Source organism: Trichechus manatus, unplaced genomic scaffold, assembly GCF_000243295.1.
Source record: "Trichechus manatus latirostris isolate Lorelei unplaced genomic scaffold, TriManLat1.0 scaffold00018, whole genome shotgun sequence".
Taxonomy (NCBI): Eukaryota; Metazoa; Chordata; class Mammalia; order Sirenia; family Trichechidae; genus Trichechus; species Trichechus manatus.
Genome location: NW_004443954.1, coordinates 10,201,493 through 10,224,774, shown reverse-complemented (window position 1 = coordinate 10,224,774; position 23,282 = coordinate 10,201,493). Strand labels below are relative to the sequence as shown.

At 40.2% G+C, this 23,282-nt stretch overlaps 1 protein-coding gene and 1 long non-coding RNA gene across 2 annotated transcripts in view; one reads left to right on the top strand and one right to left on the bottom strand.

Moving 5' to 3' along the window:
• LOC111819773 (uncharacterized) overlaps window positions 1-23,093 on the top strand; it is a 207,752-nt gene extending 184,659 nt beyond the window's left edge. The window contains exon 5 of the long non-coding RNA XR_002823343.1: window positions 21,920-23,093. This is a non-coding gene — a long non-coding RNA (uncharacterized LOC111819773). The remainder of the gene's footprint in view (window positions 1-21,919) is intronic.
• CPA6 (carboxypeptidase A6) overlaps window positions 1-23,282 on the bottom strand; it is a 384,439-nt gene that overhangs the window by 111,651 nt on the left and 249,506 nt on the right. Inside the window, exon 3 of the mRNA XM_004372540.2 lies at window positions 8,218-8,342. Coding sequence (XP_004372597.1) covers window positions 8,218-8,342 — 125 coding nt within the window. The remainder of the gene's footprint in view (window positions 1-8,217; window positions 8,343-23,282) is intronic.

Sequence of the window (23,282 nt, the reverse complement as noted above, 5' to 3'; positions counted from 1 at the left end):
AATTTAGAACTCCACAATACTGAAAACAGAACTTCACACTATTGCTAATGTAGGTCTTAAGAACCAGCTGAACCTTCTATGTCAATGGCCAAACTTACTTGTGCTCTGATAGGCTCAGGGATGGTCAAGAAAGATGCAAGTTTGATTAGGGCTGAGGTGATTATAAACTGTCAGCATATTCAGAGTTACTGCAGGTAGTTGTCAGATATGTTTCCCTAACAAGTACCATTTACTCATTTCTCCTTGCTTCTTAATACAAAAACCAAAACCAAACCCACTGCTGTCAAGTTGATTCTGACTCATAGCAACCCTACTGGACGGAGTAGAACTGCCTCATAGGGTTTCCAAGGAGCAGTTGGTGGATTTGAACTGCTGACCTTTCGGTTAGCAGCTGAACTTTTAACCACTGCACCACCAGGGCTCCTGGCTACTTAATAGGTTTGCCACTGCCAGCAATCTGCACAAGGATCTCCTTCTGCATTTCCAGTTGAAAAGATAAACACCAAAATAAAGTGTTCAAAGCTTTGAAATATTTTGAGAATGTTTACAAAAGTGAGCTGTAATGTATTGCTTTGGCAACATTTCCAAAGTGGACAGACATTCTAAATATGCCCAAGTGCAGGTAACTTGTTTCCCCTCAGGTAAGAGCAATTCCTTGCTTTCATCACGAGCCAAGTTCTGAAGTTATGCTGCTGGTGCGTCTGTTTGTCTGGCAGCTCTTGGCAGAACAACCTTTGGAAAGTTAACATTGTTCTGGGACATTCAGTAAGAAAATGATGCTTCTTGATTGATTAGATTATGCAGCATTGATAAATGACAACATTTTGCTAATCACATAATGAAATGCCCACTCAGAGAACTGCCATAATAATTCCAGTGGGTAATTGTTGTAAAGATTTATCTTAGTATTTTCTAGTTAAGCTTCCTAATGTTTTCACCAAAAGTAAGAATATTATAAAATTTTCAGTTTGAGGTCGTATGGAATCACTCTAGTCGGACATCGCACCTTTGGTGAATAAACTATTAAGGTTCTTCGTCGTATTTTAAATTCTCCAGGACGCCTAAATAGCGCTAGTCTTTAGAAACAAAAAAACTCAAACCAGTTGCTGTCAAGGTGATTCAGATTCATGGCAACCCCATGTGTGTCAGAGTAGGCTTGTACTTCATAGCTTTCAGTGGCTGATTTTTTGGAAGTAGATTACCAGGCCTTTCTTCTCAGGTGCCTCTGGGTAGACTCGAACCACCAACTGCTTGGTTAGCAGCTGAGCATGTTAACCATTTGTACCACCCAGGGACTCCTATATCCAGCATTTATTGATTCATTTAGGCCAGTGAGTCTCAATCCAGGCTGTGTTAGAATCATCTGTGAGCTTTAAAAAACTGTGCTACACTGGGCCCTGCATAGACTGATCTCTGATGGACTCTGGGCAGCAGTGCTTTTCAAAAGCTTACCAGGTAATTTAATACATTGCCAGGATTCAGAACTAGTAATTTAGGCTATCTAAGCCTGGAAACTCACTGCTGTCAGTCCTCTTAGATAAAAATGGAATACAATATTAGAATATAGCTAATCTTTGCTTTCTCTTTTGACTTTCTGTGCTGATATGGTCAATTGGCTCTCGGCATTTATTTCTACTCCCTTTATGGGCCTCCTGTACTGCAAGGGCTAGAAAGTTAAAAACTACTTTTCCTAGGCTCCCTTGCAGCTAAGTTCTGAGTTCAAATTTGTGATATGAAAAGTGAGGCTGAGGTCATCTTCCTGCTGTTGTTGCTACAGCCATGTCAAGGTCATAGAGATGTGACAAAAAGGTTGGCAGTTTGAATCCACCAGCTGCTCCTTGGAAACCCTATGGGGGCAGTTCTACTATGAGTCGGAATGGACTTGACGACAATGGGGTGATGGCTGGACTTGACGCTCCGGTGTCTAGTGAGACAGTTATGGTAATGACAGTGGTACCATGTAACAGTAGCAGCATGTAACAGCTTCTGGACCTTTGGATAGGCTACCTAAGGACCGTCTTATTAGGGGGAAAACCAAAAACCAAACCTGTGGCCGTCGAGTCAATTCTGACTCATAGTGACTCTATGGGACAGAGTAGAACTGCCCCATAGAGTTTCCAAGGAGCGCCTGGTGGATTCAAACTGCCAGCCTTTTGGTTAGCAGCTGTAGCACTTAACCACTATGCCACCAGGGTTTCCTATCAGGGGAAGTCAGCTACTATTTAAGTTAAGCCATTGTGTTTTGGGGTCTTTGTTCATAACTCAGACTCTGCCTTGTGGGCTATTGTTATTCCTACTCCAACTCTGTACCCCACCTATACCAGTGACTAGAGATATTAAGAATTTTCCAAGTGATGCCATCACTCACTACAAAACTGCCTCCCAAAGTTTCCAGTGTGTGTGTGGGCTCAAAATGTGACATTTCATTGCCAATTTTTATAGGTATTTAATTTATAAAATGACCTGTACTTTTCATGGCAGAATGAGTCATCTCCTCTGCCATCTCATTGAGAGGGACTGATCACCATCTGGGGGCCAGACACATGGGGTCACATTATGTTCACTTTAAAGATGACAACAACTATACAAATGGAGCCCCGGTGGCACAGTGCTTAAGAGTTCGGCTGCTAACCAGAAGGTCGGTGGTTCGAATCCACCAGCTGCTCCTTGGAAACACTATGGGGCAGTTCTACTCTGTCCTGTAGGGTCACTATGAGTTAGAATCAACTCCACGGCAATGGGTTTGGTTTTTTTTTTTATAGCTATACAAAGGAGCCCTGGTGGCACAGTGATTAAACTACTCAGCTGCTAACCAAAAGGTCAGCAGTTCGAACCCACCAGCTACTCTGTGGCAAAAAGATGTGGCAGTCTGCTTCCATAAAGATTTACAGCTTTGGAAACCCTATGGGGTTGGAATCAACTCGATGGCAGTGGGTTGGCTGGCTTATAGCTATACAAAGGAGCCCTGGTGGCACAGTGATTAAAGCACTGGGCTGCTAACCGAAAGGTTGGTGATTCGAACCCACCAGATGCTTCTTGGAAGAAAGTTGTGGCAGTCTGCTTCTGGAAAGATTTACAGCCTTGGAAACCCTATGGGGCAGTTCTACTCTGTCCTATGGGGTTGCTATGAGTCAGAATTGACTCGACGGCCACAGGTTTGGTTTTTGGGTTTATAGCTATGCATTATGTATAGTTGTACAGAGAGATGATAATCTTCTAAACATCTCCCAGGCTGCAATAATAAAAGTCAATTAAAATGATCTCGACCTACCGGCTCCATGGAATGTAATTGACTATTATGTGTTATTACTTTGGGACCAACGAAATGAATAATGCTAAGTGACTGTTCTCTATGAGAAGACAACTGATTTAAAAACATTCTTTTTTTAAATTCTATTCTCTAAGTCCTAAAGTGTGATATTTTATTCTATATCATTTTCACATGACCTATATTTAATGGCAGGAAATAGAGACTTGTTAAACTAACTGGTATATTTTTTTTTCTATTGAATAATAATTAATGAACCAAGTAAGTTGTTGCTGAGCACCTATAGATATAATTGCCAGGCTCTTTCCTGCCAGGCATTCAGAGAATCAAAGTGCGCCTTCAAATCTATAGCAATGACTAAAATATCCTGAACACGAACAATAGTTTTATGCACAGCTGTGACTCGACTCTATTCTAGAGGCACAGATAAACTGTCTTTCTGCAAAAAGCCTATTGGTACTTAGATTGTAATTATCTTTCTGGCAGAGCAGTATTTGTCTAGACCAGGGATATCACTACCACTTTGCAACCCTTGGCCCAGTCTCCCATTGAGCCTAGGCTCTCACCACTGACCCACAGAGCCCTCAGCCCACCCCAGCTCTTGCCAGCCATCATCAGGGGTCTGTGTGTCAGTTTGGGTAGTACAACAACTTCCTTAAAAGTTAGGTTAGTTGAGGTTAGTTATTTACAATTATGCTTCTCAGCCCTGAAATCCTAGGATTGCAAACTAAAGATAATTCATTCCCTCCTGTCTCATTAATTCACTGTGCTTCTTCCCCCAGATCCTCCACTGACTCCCCTCTTCTCCACCACCACTCTTCATTCTTTTGCCCACTGGAATTCTTTTTCCATTGTAAATAAACTTCCTATATCTTCCACTCTTTTCAGCAAACTCTCTCAATCCATGTCTGTTTTATGTGGCTTTTTATTCTTCCACCCTGGCTTCCTAACATGGCACCAGGAGGGAGGGAGGCCAGAATTCTCCTGGACCCCGTTTCTGCTTCCCCACTAATCTTCTATAATGGGGAAAGGCTCATCCTCTTTTAGAGTCATGCCACCTCTTGTTGCTGTCCTCTAACTCCTGGCCATTCCCTGATATTCCTACCCTAGTAGTACAGTCTCTCGTCTCACCTCTAATCTTGCCCTCAGCCAAGGAGATTCAAGACTGCTGTGATGATCTTCTGATGATTTAGGTTACCTGTTCTTGTCCGCATCAACCTGAATGACCTTCACACAACATTTCATTTCAGCCATGAAATGGCTACCCCCTGGATCTTGTCACTGGCCGTAACTGTTTTACCTCAGAAATCTTAACATCCGATATCCCACACTTTGTCAAACCTTTTTTCATTCTAGTTCATTGCCCTCAGCTACGCTATACCTGTTTTTCAATATAAAGACCTTTAGACCTTTCTTCAGGGTCCCTGAGTGGTGCAAATACTTCAGTGCTGGACTACTAATCAAAAGGTTGGCAGTTAGAACCCACCCAGGGGTGCCTTGGAAGACAGCCCTGGAGATCTGCTTCTGAAAGGTCACAGCCTTGAAAACCCTATGGAGCAGTTGTACCCTGTACACTTGGGTTGCCATGAGTTGGAATCAACTTGATGGCAACTAGCAACCCTGATCTTTCTGAGTTTCTGCTCAACAAAACCTCAACCTATCAGGGCTACAATCTCTCTTCTCAGCAACCAAACTTTTATGGCTGCTTATCACAGTTTTTCTCTTGGCAATACACCTCACCTCCTGTTACTTCACTTTCAGTAGATGATTTTGCTTCTTACTTCATCCAGGAAATTTAACCATTGTAATGGCTAAAGTTTAGTGTTAACTTGGCTGGGCCATGATTCTCAGTGATTTGATAGTTTATGGTGGTGTGATCACTTCCATGATGAGATTTGATGTTATGTGATCACCTCCATGATGGGATCTGCTGTGAGTAGCCAATCAGTTGAAAGGGAATTTCCTTGGGTGTGTGGCCTTCACTGAATATAAGTGGATTATTCTGGCAAGGCTTGTGGGCTTTTGCTTGTTCTGGATCCTGCAGCTGGCTCCTGTTCATCTGATCTCCAGTTCTTGGGACTTGAGCTAGCAGCTTACCTGTGGTCTTCCCTGCTGATCTTTGAGATTCATCGATCTTCACAGCCTGTGAACAAGAGCCCTGCTTTCTGCCCTGCCAATCTTGGGTTTGCTAGGCCCTGTGGCTACGTGTATCAGGAGAAGCCTCTATCCTGACCCACAGACTTGGGACGTTTCAGCCTCTACAACCACATGAGCCATTTCCTTGATATAAATCTCTATGTATATATTTATACACTTTACTGGTTTTGCTTCTCTAGAGAACCCAGTCTAAGACAACCATTAACTGTAATCTCCTTCAACTTGTCAACTGTCCTTCCTACAACCCAGACGCACATTGACCTCTTCAGTCTTAGAGGATAAAGTATCCTTCCTACTGCTCAAACCCACCTCCACCTGTGCATTCTCTCCTGTGTTCTCCACCACTTTTCTCCTCTCTTCTGGACATCAGTGTCTCCCTACCTACTGGTCCTTTCCCTCAGCCTATAAACGTGCCAAAATTTCCCCCTACCCAACAAATTCCAAATCTTCAATTAGTCATTGATGCTGTATCTCCCTGTAGTTATTCCTCTCTGTTCCCTTCTTATTCTAACTGCTAAAAGAAGTCCGTTTTGCTGCTCCATTTCCTTACCTCCTCTTCACTTCTGTCTTCTCTTCTTCACAATCGAATCCTACCATTACAGTTACCAATGAACTTTTTTAATAATAGACTTTACTTTTTAGAAAAGTTTTAGAGTTCCAGAAAAATTAAGATAGTATAGTTTCCATATACCCCACAACCAGTTTCCCATACTATTAACATCTTACATTAGTATGGTATATTTGTAATAATTAATGAACAATATTGATTCATTATCCTGTCTCCTTAGCATCCACTTGGCTGGGACAGTCTCTCAGACTTTTCTTGTTTTTGATGATCTTGACATGTTAGAGGGGTAGCAGTCAAATATTTTGTAGGATGCCCCTCTATTGTAATTTTTGTGATAATTTTCTCATGACTTGACAGGGAATATGTTTTGTTTCGTTTCAGTTTTGAGGAGGATCACAGAAGTGAAGTGTCATTTTCATTACATCATATCCAGATACATACTATCAACATCATTTATCACCTGGTTGAGGTAGTGTTTTGTCGGGTGTCTCCACTATACAGTTACTCTATTTTTCCCCCTTTTCATACTCACTGTAAGGAGTCATGATGTGCAGCCCACATCTGAGGAGTGTGGGAGTTATACTCCACTCCCTCCTTGAAGACAGAGTATCTACAAAAATGATTTGCAATTTTTTTGCAAAGGAGATTTGTCTCCCCCCGCCCCCAACATTTATTTTTTGGTCAATCATTTATTTATATCAGTGTGGACTCACGGATTGTTTTTTTTTCTTACTTAGGGTTATAATACAATACTATTTTATTGTCTTGCTCAAATTGTTCCAACTTTGGCCATTGTACCAATGCACTTTGATTTACCAAATCCAAAGAAAACTATTCAGTCCTGTCTTCATGGAGATCACCGCATCATTTGACACTGATGACTATTAACTCTCTTGAAAGTTTTTCTTTTCTTTTTTGACGCCTGTGACTAGTTTTCTACTTGTTCTCTTCTTACTACCCTAACTATTCCTTAAAAACAAACTGACCTAAAAATATCCAACGTGTTCAAATTTGTCTACTCAGTCACCCAAACTAGAAAACTTGGAGTCATCCTTGACTTCTTCCTTTCCCACCTACATCCAACAAATTTCCAACTGCAGGTGATTTTACTTCTGAAATATTTTTTGAATGCTTTCTTTTCCCTTGATCCCACTACCATGGCCCTAACTCAGGACATCATCACCTTTTACCTGGACTGTAATTGTAGGCTTCTGTAGATCTCCACTCAACTGTTATGTGACTCCCTTGCTTAAATCCTCCAGCGGTACCATACCACCCACAAGAGAAGGTATGAGCTCCTAACTCTGCACATGAGGCTTTCCACAATCTGGCCTCCCTCAGTCTCTCCAGTATCTTTTCTTTCTACTCTCTGACTTGTATGCAAATAACACTGAACTACCACCAATTCTCTGCACACATGCTGTTATGTATTGAATTGTATTCTCCAAAAAGATGTGCAGAACTCCTGTTGCCTACCTGTGAATGTGATCCTGTTTGGAAATAGTCTTTGAAGATGTCACCAGTTTGGTTAACGTGAGTTCATATTGGATTAGCGTAGATACTAATCCTATATGCCTGGTGTCCTTGTGAAAATACAAGATACAGAGAGACAGAGGGAGGATGCCATGTTGCCCTGAAGCTGCAAGCCAAGGAACACTTAGAGCTACCAGAAGCTAGGAAAGAGGCATAGAACACATTCTACCTCAAGCCTCAGAAGGAATCAACATGGCCAACACCCTGATCTTAGAATCCCAGCCTCCAAAACTTGGAGACAATAAATTTTTGTTCTTATAAGCCACCCATGCATTCTCCTCACTTTGCTTGCATTGTCCCCTCTGCCTGCAAGGTTCTCAGGTCTCATTTTTTGCCAGCTAATGTACCACCTACAGACAGCCTTTTCTGGCCTTGCCTTCCCATCACTCTTCAAGTTTTGCTAGTCTGCAATCCCTTCTTCACACATAAAAACAAACAACAACAACAAAAAAACTTCTGTGTTTACAGTGATCACTTCATGGTAATAGTGGAATAATATGTCAGTATGATTGTCTCCACTGCTCATTAGATTAATAAGCACATCAAAGGCAGAGATTGTGTTTTATTGACCTCAGTTTTCTCAGTACCTGAAACACTGTCTTAGGCACTCAATAAATAAACTGAATTCAGCTATCACTTATGTTCAGTTTGGTACAAATGAATTTTATAGCAAGTTAAAAGAAATGCTTACTTGTACTGGATGCTGGCTTGCTGTAAGAAGACTAACAGGGCTCGGGAAGCATTTTGGGGAATATGGACATCAGTAACTGTTCCCTCTGTTACATAGGAGATACTGCTGGGCTGCCACAGGTCCACCTGTAGTGCAGGAACCAACCTGTAATTCATATTCAATGTAGGTGGGGAAAAATCCATGTCACAATGTCAAACATGGTATCTTGTTTGCATACAGTAACACCAAACACATTTTGGGCTTAGACTCAATGCTGGCATCACCAGGGTAAAATTCCTGTTTGATTTTGAATTTGCGCTCCAAATTACATCATATCCATTTACTCATAATTGTAAGTAATAGTTTAAAGATCAATACATGAAAGCCACAAGTAAAAAAAGGGATGATTTAGTTTTAAGCATAACATTGATATTATTTTAAAATTATTTATTATACAAATATTTGGATAACATTAAGAAAGAGAAAGATATAAATTACTCTTCATTCTACCACACAAGCAAATTGTGGTAGCTTGACAAGTTTTGGTAATTTTAAATGGAACATTCTCCACACGCTTCCTCCTCACCCAACCCACGCCTTATGCCAACTCCTCGTCAGCTTTCATGTTGCAATAGAAAACACCCCTTTCTCAGCTCAGATAGGTCTCCTTGTCATAACTCTTAGATCACCTTGAGCTTCTTTCACTACGTAACTTCCTCTTACCAGAATGTAAGCTCCACTGGGGCAAAGAGTTTGTCATTTTGTTTACCACTCCACTCCAAGTGCACAGAACAATGCCTTGCACCTATTAGCAATGCAATCATTCTTTGTTGCCTGAGGGCAGAACCCATGGACTAATTTACTACATGCTCCCTATGTGTTCAGTATTTTACAGGAAAGCAGAGGCCATGTTTGTCCCATTTACCGTGGTGTCCCCAGTCCTCCGCCCAGTGCTTGGCATCTGTAGGAGCCCCTTGTTCGTTGAAAGAGTGACAGAATTCAGATGGGAGGGAGGAGCGCCCTATCTTGTGCATGAGCCCAGAGCAACATTTTCAATTAGGCACAGTCTGTCTTTACAGTCCTGTAGACTGCATCTGTCTTCTGCTGTCTGCTTTGGGACTTCCTTCTTCCTGCATTTCCAGTCGTGGTCCTGCTGCAGGGCCATGAACTCTAGTCAGCCCTCATCTGACTGAATTTAGTTATTTTATCTTCACTTAGGGCGTTAGTGTCTGCATTCTATTACAGAACTCTAGAAGACCAAAAATACTTCATGACTCACGGAGACAAACTTCTAATGGTACAATTTAATCTGCAAAAGGGTAGACAGGCATTTATTTTTGGGACAAAGAGTCTACTTGTTTTCCTTGAAGCAGCTGACTCCTCCACTAACTTACAACGGCAAATCAGACTCTGCTACCATGCCAGGCCAGCAATCATGGAAAAGCCAAAGTGTAGTGCTGGAAGGGACTCCGAGAGGTCGTTTGACCCATCTGTCAGCCCTTGGGCAAGGATATATCTAGGACTGCACCAAACCGTCCCCGGTAGAGGAGTCTAAACCACATCTTTGATTGACGGTTTCTACCTATACCATTTATTGACATTGATTACATTCTGCAAGTTGGATAACCATTCTCATCCTCCTTTTCTAATTGTTCATCCCCCATTAGCATAAATTCACTGCCCCCTAAGGTTCTTATCTAATCTTTCAAGTTGCTATTGTCAATTTGATCCATATAGATAGTTCTTAAAAGAGCATAATCCTCAAGGAAGACGTTTTTTACTAGTTAAGCTAAACTAGCGTTCAGTTTTAAGAAGACTTCAAGGGATATTTTTGGTTTAAGGTTTAAAGATTATCTCAAGACAATAGTTTCAGGGGTTCATCCAACCTTCATGGCTCCAGAAAGTCTGCAGCCCAAGGGAATTGGAAATTCTGTTCTGTATTTTCCCTCTTTTGATCACAATTCTCCTATAAAATCTTTGATTAAAATGTTCAGTAATGGTAGTCAGCACCATCCAGTTTTTCTGGTCTCATGGAAGAGGAGGCAGTTGTTCAGAGAGCAATTAGCCACACATTCCATATCTTCCTCCTATTCCTGACGCCCATATTCCTCTGTTGCTCCAGGTGAACAGAAACCAATTGTTGTGCCTTGGATGGCTGCTTGCAAGCTTTTAAGACCCCAGGCACTATGCAACAAATAGGAGGTAGAACAGAAGCACTAAATATGTTATTAGGCCAATGAACTGGGATATCCCATGAAACTATGACTCTAAATTTCCACACCAAGAAACCAAATCCCATGAGGATTTTGGTTGTACATAAAGCGGCCTTAGCAGCTGTTCTTTTTTGTATGTGTATTGTCATCGTAAATATGTCTATCACAAAACTTTTGCCAATTCAACTTTTTACAGGTGTACAACTTATTGACGGCAATTACAACAATTGGCTGTGCAACCCTACCTTAATAAATGTGATATTTCCATCACCATTAAACCCCTCCCCCCTTTCCCCTTCCCTCCCATCCCTGGTAACCACTAATAAGCTTTGTTCTCTATACATTTGCCTTTTCTTGTCTTTTTCTGTAAGTGAGGTCATACAATATTTGTCCCTTTGTGACTGACTTTTTTCACTCAGCATAATGTCTTCCAGCTCTGTACATATTGTGGCATATATCAAGACTTCATTTATCCTACTAGTGGAGTAGTGTTCTGTTGTATGTGTACCACATTTTGTTTATGCATTCATCTGTTGATGGGCATTTAGGCTGTTTCCACCTTTTGGCTATTGTGAATGGAACCCTGGTGTTGCAGTGGTTAAGAGCTACAGCTGCTAACCAGTTTGAATCCACCAGCCGCTCCTTGGAAACCCTATGGGGTAGTTCTACTCTGTCCGATAGGGTCGCTATGAGTCAGAATTGATTTGACGGCCATGGGTTTGTTTTTTGTTTTTGTCTTGACTATCGTGAATAGTGCTGCAATGAACATTGGCGTACAAGTCTTTGTTTGAGTCTCTGCTTTGAAGTCTTTTGGTATATACCTATGAGTGGAGTTGTTGCGTCATATGGTAGTTCTATTTTTAGTTTTTTGAGGAACCACCACACTGTTTGCCAGAATGGTTGTACCATTTTGCATTTCCACCAACAATGGATAAAGGTTCCAATTTCCCCACGTCCTCAACAACATTTGTTATTTTCTGTTTTTTTAAATCTTAGTCATCCTAGTGGGGGTGAAATTGTATCTCATTATGGTTTTGATTTGCATCTCTCTGACGGCTAATGACGTCGTGCATCTTTTCATGTGTTTGGTGGCCATTTGAATGTCCTCTTTGGTGAAATGTCTATTTAAGTCTTTTGCCCATTTTATGATTGGGTTATTTGTCTCTTTGTTACTAAGTTGTCGAAGTTTTATATATATTTTGGTTGTTAGATTCCTGTTGGATAGATGGTTTCTGAAGATATTCTCCCAGTTGGTAGCTTGTCTTTTCACCTTTTTGGTAAAGCCTTTTGATGAATAAAAGTTTTTAATTTTTATGAGGTTGCATTTATTTATTTTGTCTTTTGCTGTTTATGGTTTTGTTATTGTATTAGATAATCCATTGTTAAAATTTAGGCCTGATAGTGTTGCCCCTGCTTTTTCTTCTAAGGATTTTATTGTTTTTGTTTGCACGTTTAGGTCCTTAATCCATTTTGAATTTGTTTTTGTGTATGGTGTGAGGCATGGATCCTGCTTCATTTTCCTCCATGTGGAAATCCAGTTTTCCCAGCACCATTTATTGAAGATGCTCTTCTTTCCCCATTGAATGAACTTAGCACCCTTGTCAAAAATCAGTTGACCATAGATGTGTGGGTTTATTTCTGGACTCTTGATTCTATTCCACTGGTCTATGTGTCTGTTGTTATACCAGTACCAGGCTGTTTTGATTACTGTAGCTGTATAATATGTTTTAAAATCAGAAGTGTGAGCCCTCCTACTTTGTTCTTCTGTTTCAACATTACTTTAGCTATTCGGGGCCTCTTGCCATTCCATATAAAGTTGAGGATTAGTTTTTCCATTCCTGTAAGGAATGCTTTTGGAATTTTGATTGAGATTTCACTGAATCTATAGATTGATTTGGGTAGTATTGAAATCTTAACAATATTAAGTCTTCCAATCCATGGAACATGGAACATCTTTCTGTTTATTTAAGTCTTCTATAATCGCTTTCAGATGTGTTTTATAGTTTTCATTGTATAAGTCCTTCACATCCCTGGTTAGATTTATTCCTAAGTATTTTATTCTCTTAGTTGCTTTTGTAAATGGATTTGTTAACCTAATTTCCCTTTCAGATTTCTCACTGCTGGTGTCTCCATAGGGTTTTAAATGACTGACTTCTCAGACATAGATTGCCAGGCTTTTATTCCGAGGTGTCTCTGGGTGAAGGTAAACCTCCAACCTTTTGGTACGCAGTCGAGCACATTAACCGTTTATACCACCCAGGGATTCCTCCTCATATGATTACCAGTCACGTATGCTCAGATCTATGTAAGAGTTGGAGCAGTTCAGGGTAATAGTCAAGAGTATGGACTTTGGAATCAGATAGACCTGGGTTGGAATCCTAGCTCTAGAAAGCATCGACTGTGTAATTTGGGTGAGCATTTAACATCTCTGACTCTCAGTTTCCTCATCTGTATACTGAAGATAAATACAAAACCTACTTCACAGTCTTTTCTGGAGGATTAATTGGAATAAATTCAAGTATAATGCAGAGAAGAAGTTCTGGTACATAGTAAGAGCTCAAAAAATATTACCTATTTGTTATTTTTGTTTTTGAAAAGCATATGAAAAGAAAAACGGGAAGCACTAAAGACCAAACATTTACTTCATGTTTCTAGTTTCAATGTAGAATATGGTTAGATTGTCCCCTTATTTACAGAAATTACAACCGATATATAGATATCCCCTTGTTCTAACGACTGCCTCTTCATCTATGTACAGGTTCCTCATGAGCACAAGTAAGTGTTCTGGAATTCCCAGTCTTTGCAATGTTATCCATAATTTGTTATGATCCACACAGTCGAATGCCTTTGCATAGTCAATAAAACACAGGTAAACATCTTTCTGGTATTCTCTGCTTTCAGCCAGGATCCATCTGACATCAGTAATGATATCCCTCGTTCCACATGCTCTTCTGAATCCGGCTTGAATTACTGGCAGTTCCAGGTTGATGTACTGCTGCAGCTGCTTTAGAATGATCTTTAGCAAAATTTTACTTGCCTGTGATATTAATGATATTGTTTGATAATTTCCGCATTCTGTTGCCTCGCCTTTCTTGGGAATAGGCATATATATGGATATCTTCTAGTCAGTTGGCCAGGTAACTGTCTTCCAAATTTTTTGGCACAGATGAGTGAGCACTTCCAGTGCTGCATCCGTTTGCTGAAATATCTCAGTTGGTATTCTGTCAAATCTTGGGGCCTTGTTTTTCACCAATGCCTTCAGTGCAGCTTGGATAGATAAAGAGGCAGTTGTTTGAACAGAACAAGGGGATATTGCATGGTTTAAAGTCAGGAAAGTTGGGCATCAGGACTGCATTCTTTCACCATACCTATTCAATCTGTATGCTGAACAAATAATCCGAAAGCCTGGACTATATAAAGAAGAATGGGACATCAGGATTGAAGGAAGACTCGTTAACAACCTGCGTTATGCAGATGACACAACCTTACTTGCTGAAAGTGAAGAGGACTTGAAGCACTTAGTGATGAAGATCAAAGATTACAGCCTTCAGTATGGATTACACCTCAACAGAAAGAAAACAAAAATCCTCACAACTGGACCAATAAGGAACATCATGATCAATGGAGAAAAGATTGAAGTTGTCAAGGATTTCATTTTACTTGGATCCACCATCAACACCTGTGGAAGCAACAGTCAAGAAATCAAAAGGCGCATTGCATTGGGCAAATCTGCTGCAAAAGACCTCTTTAAAGTGTTGAAAAGCGAAGATGTCACCTTGAAGACGAAGGTGCGTCTGACCCAAGCCATGGTGTTTTCAATCGCCGTATATGCATGCAAAAGTTGGACGACGAATAAGGAAGACCAAAGAAGAATTGACACATTTGAATTATGGTGTGGGCGAAGAATATTGAATATACCATGGACTGTCAAAAGAACAAACAAATCTGTCTTGGAAGAAGTACAGCCAGAATGCTCCTTAGAAGCAAAGATGGCGAGACTATGTCTCACATACTTTGGACATGTTATCAGGAAGGATCAGTTCCTGGAGAAGGACATCATGCTTGGTAAAGTAGAGGGTCAGTGAAAAAGAGGAAGACCCTCAACAAGATGGACTGACAACAATGGACTCAAGCATAACAACGATTATGAGGATATAGCAGGACTAGGCAGTGTTTCTTTCTGTTGTACATAGGGTTGCTGTGAGTTGGAACTGACTCAATGGCACCTAACAACAACATATAGACATAAGGGGGGCATTATAAACCAAGAATATGAACAAAGCTGGGTTTTTCCTAGCACAAAGGCAAATAGCTGGGCTTGTAGGCATTATAGAGTGGTGGCTAATTAGGCTCTGGCGCAAGACTCCCTAGGATCAAATTCAGGCTCCCCTATTTAGCATCTGTGTGACTTTAGGTAGGTTCCTTAACCTTTCTGGGCTTTATTTTCTTCATCTGTAAAATTAAGATGATAATTACATAATTACCTCCTCCTAGTTGACCAGTATCTGATCAATGTTAGTGGTGGTGGTTATTATTATTACTGAGATTATGGACATTATAGAAAATGCAGTGGTAAAGAGCATGCCTTCTAGAACCAGAGAGCCTGGGTTTGAATCCAGTTCTGTCACTTACTAGCTGTGCGACTGGGTAATCTACCTTAGCTCTCTCTGCTTCAGTTTCCTCATGTATAAAATGGGGACATTAACAGTACCTTTTTCATAGAGTTACTGTGAGTTTTAAAGTAATTAATACATGTAAAGTACTTAAAAGAGTGCCTGGTGACTAGGAAGCATTCATCAAATGATAAATGATTCAAAATGCAAAATAATTTCTTTGCAACTTTAAAGAACTCATACTTCAGTCTGGCAGTAAGTTCTTGGCTGTTCTGATGGTTGTGCTGTGGTTACTTACTGGCCTGGCAAAGTCCACCTACCTATGCTTAGGGCTGATTACACAGCTGGCCCAGGTGCCCCTGGAGGGGCTATCAGTGTCCTCCGGCAGCCTCAGGGTGTGTGCTCTATATGTGGAGGAAATTTTAGGTGTTTCTTCAGCTTGGTAACAATGGCCCGCCTCCTAGCACGGAAGAGGACAGCTCTGCTTTGTTTTTACTTTATTTTTTTGTTGGTTTGGAAAAGTGTTAGTCAGGGCATTTTTGTCCCATCTGAAGGGTATCATTCTTGATACCAAGTTTGCAGTCAACTAGGGCTTAATTCAATTTATATAATCATATCAATTCATAGATTAGAACATGCAACATGTTTACGCAAAGTGTCCTCTCTCATTTGCCCTTAAAGTTGTCTTTTTTGTCTGGAACCATTTGGTCTTCCTGAATTTTCTTTTAGGATCTTTGTCTATGACTCCTCTGCAAAGCTGCTCAGGCCATCTACTTTAGGTCAAGTAACTGTTACCTGCTTTCATAAAAATGTGTTTCTTGCACAGCCTTTACAATTTTTAATTGTATTTCATTATTATTATATCTGTCTTCCCCATCATCTCTATGAAAGTAGAGTCTATGAGATTTTTTTTTCCCTCATCCTTATATCCCCATTACTTACAACCAGGCCTGGCACATACCAAAACTCATTGCTGTCAAGTCGATTCTGACTCATAGCAACCCTCTAGGACAGAACAGAACTGCCCCATAGGGTTTCCAAGGCTATAAATATTTACGGAAGCAGACTGCCACATCTTTCTCCTGCAGAACAGATGGAAGATTCGAACCGCTGACATTTTGGTTAGCAGCCGAATGCTTAACTACTGTGCCACCAGGGCTCCTTGCCTGGCGCATAATAGGCACTAAATAAATTTTTTGATACCATAAATGAAACCACCTATTTCTCTCTTTCCTCTCTTCAAATACCTACTTGCTCCAAGGGCATTTCTGGATTCCTAATCTAGTTCTCTTTACCAAGAAATCGAGAAGGTGATCCATCCAAACTTTGTCCACTCATCCTACTTCTCAACTCAAAAGTCCATAATTTTGAATTTTTACTACTCTTAGGTGTAATCTTAGACATCACTGCTTCTTAGATCACAGTATTGCATCCTTTTCTGATGATTTAATGGCCACTTCAATTCCACAGTTAAAGATGCTTTTTTTTTTTTTTTGCTGTATTATTTGTTCTTGCTCTTCTTCTTATCACTTGTCACCATTTCAAATATCTGTGGGCTGCTGGAAGGGAAGCTTGGCCAGAGACTATGGTCTCCGGTAAACCAAAGACATGTAGTAGGTCTTTTAAATTCTGTGGCTAATTTTACTCGGCCCTTATCCTCTCTCTCCAAGCACAGACGCATTTTGTAAGTTATCATTTCCCTAAGTATAGCTCAGATTCCAACAGAGGACTCCAGAGATTTAGGCAACTATCTCTCTTGTGGTTTGACCATTAGAGAAAGATGAAAATATATTAACTAACAACTAATTGGGGATTAAAATAATCATGCAAATTAGTGAGGGCCCAATAGTGGAATAAAATTAGATCAGTCCAAATGAAAGCATTGCTCAGAAATGTAAATTTTAACATTTCTAAGAACCAGAACGCGATGGGACTGCCTTGTTTTTCTGTGTCACTGGTTTTCTGCCTTTGACAGAGTGTAATCTTACCACATTTCTAACACTATTAGTGGAAAATATCTGAGTTTTCCTTCTCTGACAGGTTTCTGCTTTACACAGGTTCTGGCTTTCGCAGATTTTACTGTAATAGAAATTAACGCTACTTGCTTGAGTACTAGTCATTAAGCAAGCATTATTATGATGACATTAAGTAAAGGCGGGAAGGCCTGGCACAGCTTTGTTTAGGCACCCAAGATTTTCCCCTTATTTTTCTTCAAGGCAGAAAGCTAATTGTCATAACTGGATAGTAAGTCTCATTTATCAGAAACACAGCACCATGTTGGACAAGGGAAATGATTCCCCTGAATTATTAATTGGTACATTCACCAATGTGTATGAATTGTTGAAGTCCATCAGTCATGAAGTCATGAAGACCCTCATGACATACCTTAAAAAAAAAACTGTAATCTGTTGCTGCCGAGTGGATTCCAACTCATTTCGACTATAGGAGAGAGCAGAGCTGCCCCATAGGAGCAGCTGGTAGATTCGAACTGTTGACCTTTTGGTTAGCAGCCAATCTCTTAACTACTGTGTCACCAGGGCTCCAACAGGGTGCCACCAGGGCTCATGACATACCAGTAGTCAAAAAAAGTTGGGCTTATTGGCTCGTTCATCTAAGAGTCAATACTATCTTACTCTTGTCCTGAAGTGAGCATGTGAAGACTTATAAGTACTAAGAGGAGAAACCTGCTCTAGAGGCTCAGAAAACCTAGCCATCACTCAGGAAACTTACTCCTTAGATGAAGGAAGTAAAGTTTCACTGTTTTGCTAGCTTAAACAACATAATCCTATACCTGAGTTGACTTAGCCTTTAATGTGGCTTAGCCTGCTTTGTAGTGGAATGAACAAATAATCAGGTATCACTTGGTGCATCACCTAGATCCTGTTAATAAATACATTTGAGATAAGAGTCCCTGGGCTACATCTCATCAAGGAATAAAGATTTCCCTCCACCTTCTATTGATGATTTATGGTTTTAATGTTGATGACCTCTTCATGATATCTGATAGCTGTATGTGGAAATATTCCATTTGGTGTTCTAAACACAAAGTATGACAGCGTATTTTTATTTAAAAATTCTGGCTTTTCCTATGGTGGGGAAATCACTAACTAGATAAGTTAGTTAACAAGTGTTAACTTTGGTGAAAGGGAAGACAACACGTAATATAAGGGAAGTCAGCACAACCTGACCAAGGCAAAGCCATAGAAGCTTCCTGGATACATCGAAACACCTTGAGGGACTGAGTTACTGAGGCCAAGGGCTGGGGACCATGGTCTTGCGAGACATCTAGGTCAATTGCATAACACAGTTCATAAACAAAATGTTCTAATCCTACTTTGGTGAGTAGCTTCTGGGATCTTAAAAGCTTGTGAGCTGCCATCTAAGATACATCTATTGGTCCCATCCCATCCGGAGCAAAGGAGAATGAAGGAAACCAAAGACACAAGGAAAATATTTGTCCAATGGACTAATGGATCACATGAACCACAGCCTCTACCAGCCTGAGTCCAGAAGAACTAGATGGTGCCTGGCTACCACCATGGACTGCTCTGACAGGTATCATGATAGAGGGTCCCAGGCAGAGTGAGAGAAAAATGTAGAACAAAATTCAAATTCACAAAAAAGACCAGACTTACTGGTCTGACAGAGACTGGAGGAACCCTGAGACAATGGCCCCTGGACACCCTGCTAACTCAGAACTGAAACCACTCCCGAAGTTCACGTTTCAGCCAAAGATTAGCCAAGCCTGTAAAACAAACAATAACACACATGAGGAATGTGCTCCTTAGTTCAGTCAGGTATAGGAGACCTAATGGGCAACACCTGCCCAAAAGCAAAGACGAGAAGATAGGAAGGGACATGGAATCTGGACAAATGGACACCCAGAACCCAGGTGTAAAAGGAAATGGGAAGAGTGCTGACACATTGCTAGGATTGCAGTCAATGTCACAAAATAATCTGTGTATAAATTTTTGAATGAGAAACTAATTTACACTGTAAACTTTCACCTAAAACAATAAAATTTTTTAAAACATTCTGGCTCTTTTCTGGAGTTTAATACTAAGTGAAAATCACTTGAGACTTTCTCATGCATTTCCTTTTTCAGATGCTGGCTTAAGAACTCTTCTATATATTAATGAAAGAATCAAACAAAACTCCTGATTTGGTTTAGTAAAATAAATTCCAAATTTGGGAAAGGAGAAATGGCTTCTTCCTGGTTCTACCTAAACTTTAATATGTTATGTCTCAGAGCCTTAATTTTCCTAATTACAGAATGAAGGGGTTGAGCTACATGATTTCCTAGCATCCGTTAAGTTGTATAATCTGCCAGACTCTATGTGCTTTTCTGGGTATAAAAGTTTACATTTCCCTAGGAAAATCTTTCTTGAGTTCACCTATATTTTTCTTTCTACCCTGAAAGTCAGAAAAAAGACCTTCTCCACAACTTAGCATGAATATCATCTTTCAACAATCAGTTCTATTTACTTATAACAAGACAACTATTCAGTTTTTAAAAATTAATTTCAACTCTCTTGCCTGAAAGTATTTTTCCAAAACAACCAGCAAGATAAAGTGTAAATCAACACATTCTTTTCTTCCATATTGTCAGCTGATGAAAAGATCAGTGAGGATCCTCTAATGGCTAGATGATCAAGCAACTGGGTGATCACTCTGAACAATCAGAGTATCTGGAGATAGTTCTCTCAGTTGGCTGTGACAACAGGCTCATTTCCAAAAGTCACAGCTCTGGTAACTACCCCACATTTGTTCACTGTTTACTGAGCGCCTACAGAGTGTCAGCCATTGAGCTAAGTGCTGAGGATATGATGATGAATAAGACCCAGCTCTGCCCTCAAGGATTAAGCAGACAAATGCAGCGTGATTAGTAAAGAAAGAAGACACAGGAGGGCTGTTCAACTACATTTTGCGAGGTAGTTTGGGACATCTTCTGAACTATAAGTAGGAGTTATGTAGGCAAATGTGAAGAGGGAATAGGAGTAAGAGGCTTCCATGCAGGGGAGGCAGCAGAACACAGGTCCAGTGGGGGTGTGGGAAGAGAGAAGAGAGAGCAGGAATATTACAAGAGTGTGCTCATGGTTTATTTGGAAAATTCCAAGGAAAGAAGAAGGTCTCTTTTATTCCTTTTTTTTTTTTTTAATTGTGCTTTAGGTGTATCAATTAGTTTCTCATTCAAAAATTGATACACAAATTGTTTCATGACATTGGTTGTAATCCCCACAATGTGTTAGCACTCTAACCATTTCCACCGGGTTCCCCATTTCCATTTTTCCAGTTTTCCTGTCCTTGCTTTTGGGTAGGTGGTGTCCATTTGGTCTCATATACTTGATTGATCTAAGAAGCAGGTTCCTCCCATATGTTATTATTTGTTTTAAAGGCTTGTGTAATCTTTGGCTGAAAGGTAAACTTCGGGAGTGACTTCAGTTCTGAGTTAAAAGGGTATCCGGGGGGCATGGTCTCAGGGGTTCCTCCAGTCTCTTATTAGATCAATAAGTCTAGTCTTTTTTGTTGAATTCCGTATTTTGTTCTACATTTTTCTCCCACTCTGTCTGGGACCTCTATTGTGATCCCTGTCAGAGAGGTTGGTGGTAGTAGCCAGGCACCATCTAGTTCTCCTGGGCTCAGGTTGATGGAGGCTGTGGTTCATGTGGTACATTAGTCCACTGGACTAATATTTTCCTGTGTCTTTGGTTTTCTTCATTCTCCTTTGCTCCAAATGTGATGGGACCAGTAGATGTATTTTAGGTGGCTGCTCGCAAACTTTTAATATGCCAGATGCTACTCACCAAAGTAGGATGTAGAACATTTTCTTCATGAACTATGTTATGTCAATTGACCTAGATGTCTCCCGAGACCATGGTCCCCAGCCCTCAGCCCCAGTAACTTGGTCCCTCAAGGTGTCTGGATGTATCCAGGAACCTTCTATGACTGTGCCCCCTTTGTGCTCTTATGTGAATATACATGATGTACATACAAATATACGTATCTAAAAATATTCACAGCCTAATCTATATATGTATTTTCATGTATTTGTTGGCTGCCTGAATATCCTCTTTGGTGAAGTGTCTGTTCATGCCCTTTGCCCATTTCGTGATTCATGTGACAGCTCTTATTTCTCTAGGATATATTCCAAGGAGTGGGATTACTGGATCGAATGGTACTTTTATTTCTAGCTTTTTAAGGAAGTGCCAAATTGATTTCCAAAGCGTTTGCACCATTTTACATTCCCATCGTTTACATTCCCACCAGCAGTATATAAGTGTTTCAGTCTCTCCACAACCTCTCCAACATTTATTATTTTGTGTTTTTTGGATTAATGCTAGCCTCGTTGGGGTGAGATGGTATCTCATGGTAGTTTTGATTTGCATTTCAGGTTGTTGTCTGCTGTCATCGATTCTGTCTGAAAGACTCCCTTTAATACTTCTTGTAAGGATAGTTCAGGTTTCACAGATTCTCTTAATTTCTGTTTATCTGGGAATGTCCTAATTTTGCCATTGTATTTGAGAGACAATTTTGCTAGGTATATGATTCTTGGTTGGCAATTCTTTTCTTTCACGGTTTTATATGTGTCATCCCATTGCCTTCTTGCCTTCATGGTCTCTGCCGAGAAATTAGAGCTTAGTCTTATTGGAGTCCTTTTTTATGATATTTCATTTTTCATGAGCTGCTCTCTGAAGTCTTTATCTTTGGGCTTGGAAAGTTTGATTATGTCTTGGTGACTTTCTTTTGGGGTCTATCCTGTATGGGGTTCGTTGAGCTTCTTGACTGGAAATCTTCTCATCTTTCATGATATTGGGGAATTTTTAAGAAGAAGAAGTTCTCTTACCCAATGTCCACTTAATGGATTCTGACTTAACTAATACTCTTCTCTACTGACAGGACTTTCTGGACTTTCTGTTCCAAGCTGTTAGAATAAAGATGTTGCCACCCCACCACACAAAATCACCTACAAAATAACAAGGATAACTCAAAAGACAAGCACCACCTCTATCTTCAATGAAACTAGAAGCTATATGTAAACCTGAGCAATGAAATATGAAGATGGAAAGCAAACAGAGGAATGGTGAATGACTTACTGATCAGAGAGAGCATTCAAACCTAACTGGCTAGGAATAAAGGGTAGGATATCAATGAAAAGAAAGTTGGTTACCTAGAAACCTTGCACAGGCTCAAGGATTGCGATCACCAAGGAGCATGGAAGGTGGAAGTGAAGAGGTTGGAACCTCATGAAAACGAAGAGACTATGAAAATCTGAGAAGGATGCTTGATTGCCCTGTGCTTATTTACTCTCAGGTAACAGCCCTTCTCATCTCCCTGGAGAAATATATTCTCTGGAGAAATCAAAACAGAGGGGTTTTAAATTGGTGACACAAGGCAGAGAACAGGTTGGGGGTACGATGCTGAATGAAACACACGTAGATTAAGTGGAAATCTACCCAATGGTCTATGAGACCATCATGCTCCTTTTTCTCACCCAAAGCAAGAACACTGAAGCCGGGGATATATACCCTGGAGATTGGAGAAACCACACCACCCCAGAGAAAAACATGATGATAGTGTCCTTTGGGGGTTCCCAAAGAACAAATCATGTCATGTGAAGTCCACTCTTTGAACAAGCCCCACCCACACACACCAGTCTTCAGGTCAGCTTTTCAGTGTCTACCTGCTAACTACGAATATGTAGCCAAAGCTCACCAGGCATTTGCTGAAATCCTCCAACCAGAAACAGACACACCAGAGCAAACAGAAAAGGGAACTCAGAGGAAATAAAGATCATGCAGGGAGGAAAGCAGAAGATGATTTCAAAAAGGCTATAATTAATAACAATTAATATTTTCTAAGAGAAGATATCAGGAAATGAGTAGAATGCTCTAAAAAAAAGCAATAGAGAATAAAAAAAGGGCAGAAATTAAAAATCCATTACAATAACTTGGAAGAGAAAGTTGAGGACACCTCCCAGAAAGTAGGAAAAAAAATGGTCAAAAGTTGGAAAATAGAGAAAGAAAATATAGTAGTCCATCATCTGATGAATAAGAGAAAACTTCCCCAATATCATGAAAGATGAGAAGATTTCCAATCAGGAAGCTCAATGAACCCCATCCAGAATAGACCTCAAAAGAAAGTCACTAAGACATATCATAATCAAACTTTCTAAGTCCAAAGATAAAGAAAGAATTCTGAGAGCAGCTTGAGAAAAATGAAATATCACAAAAAAGGATTCCAATAAGACTAAGCTCTAATT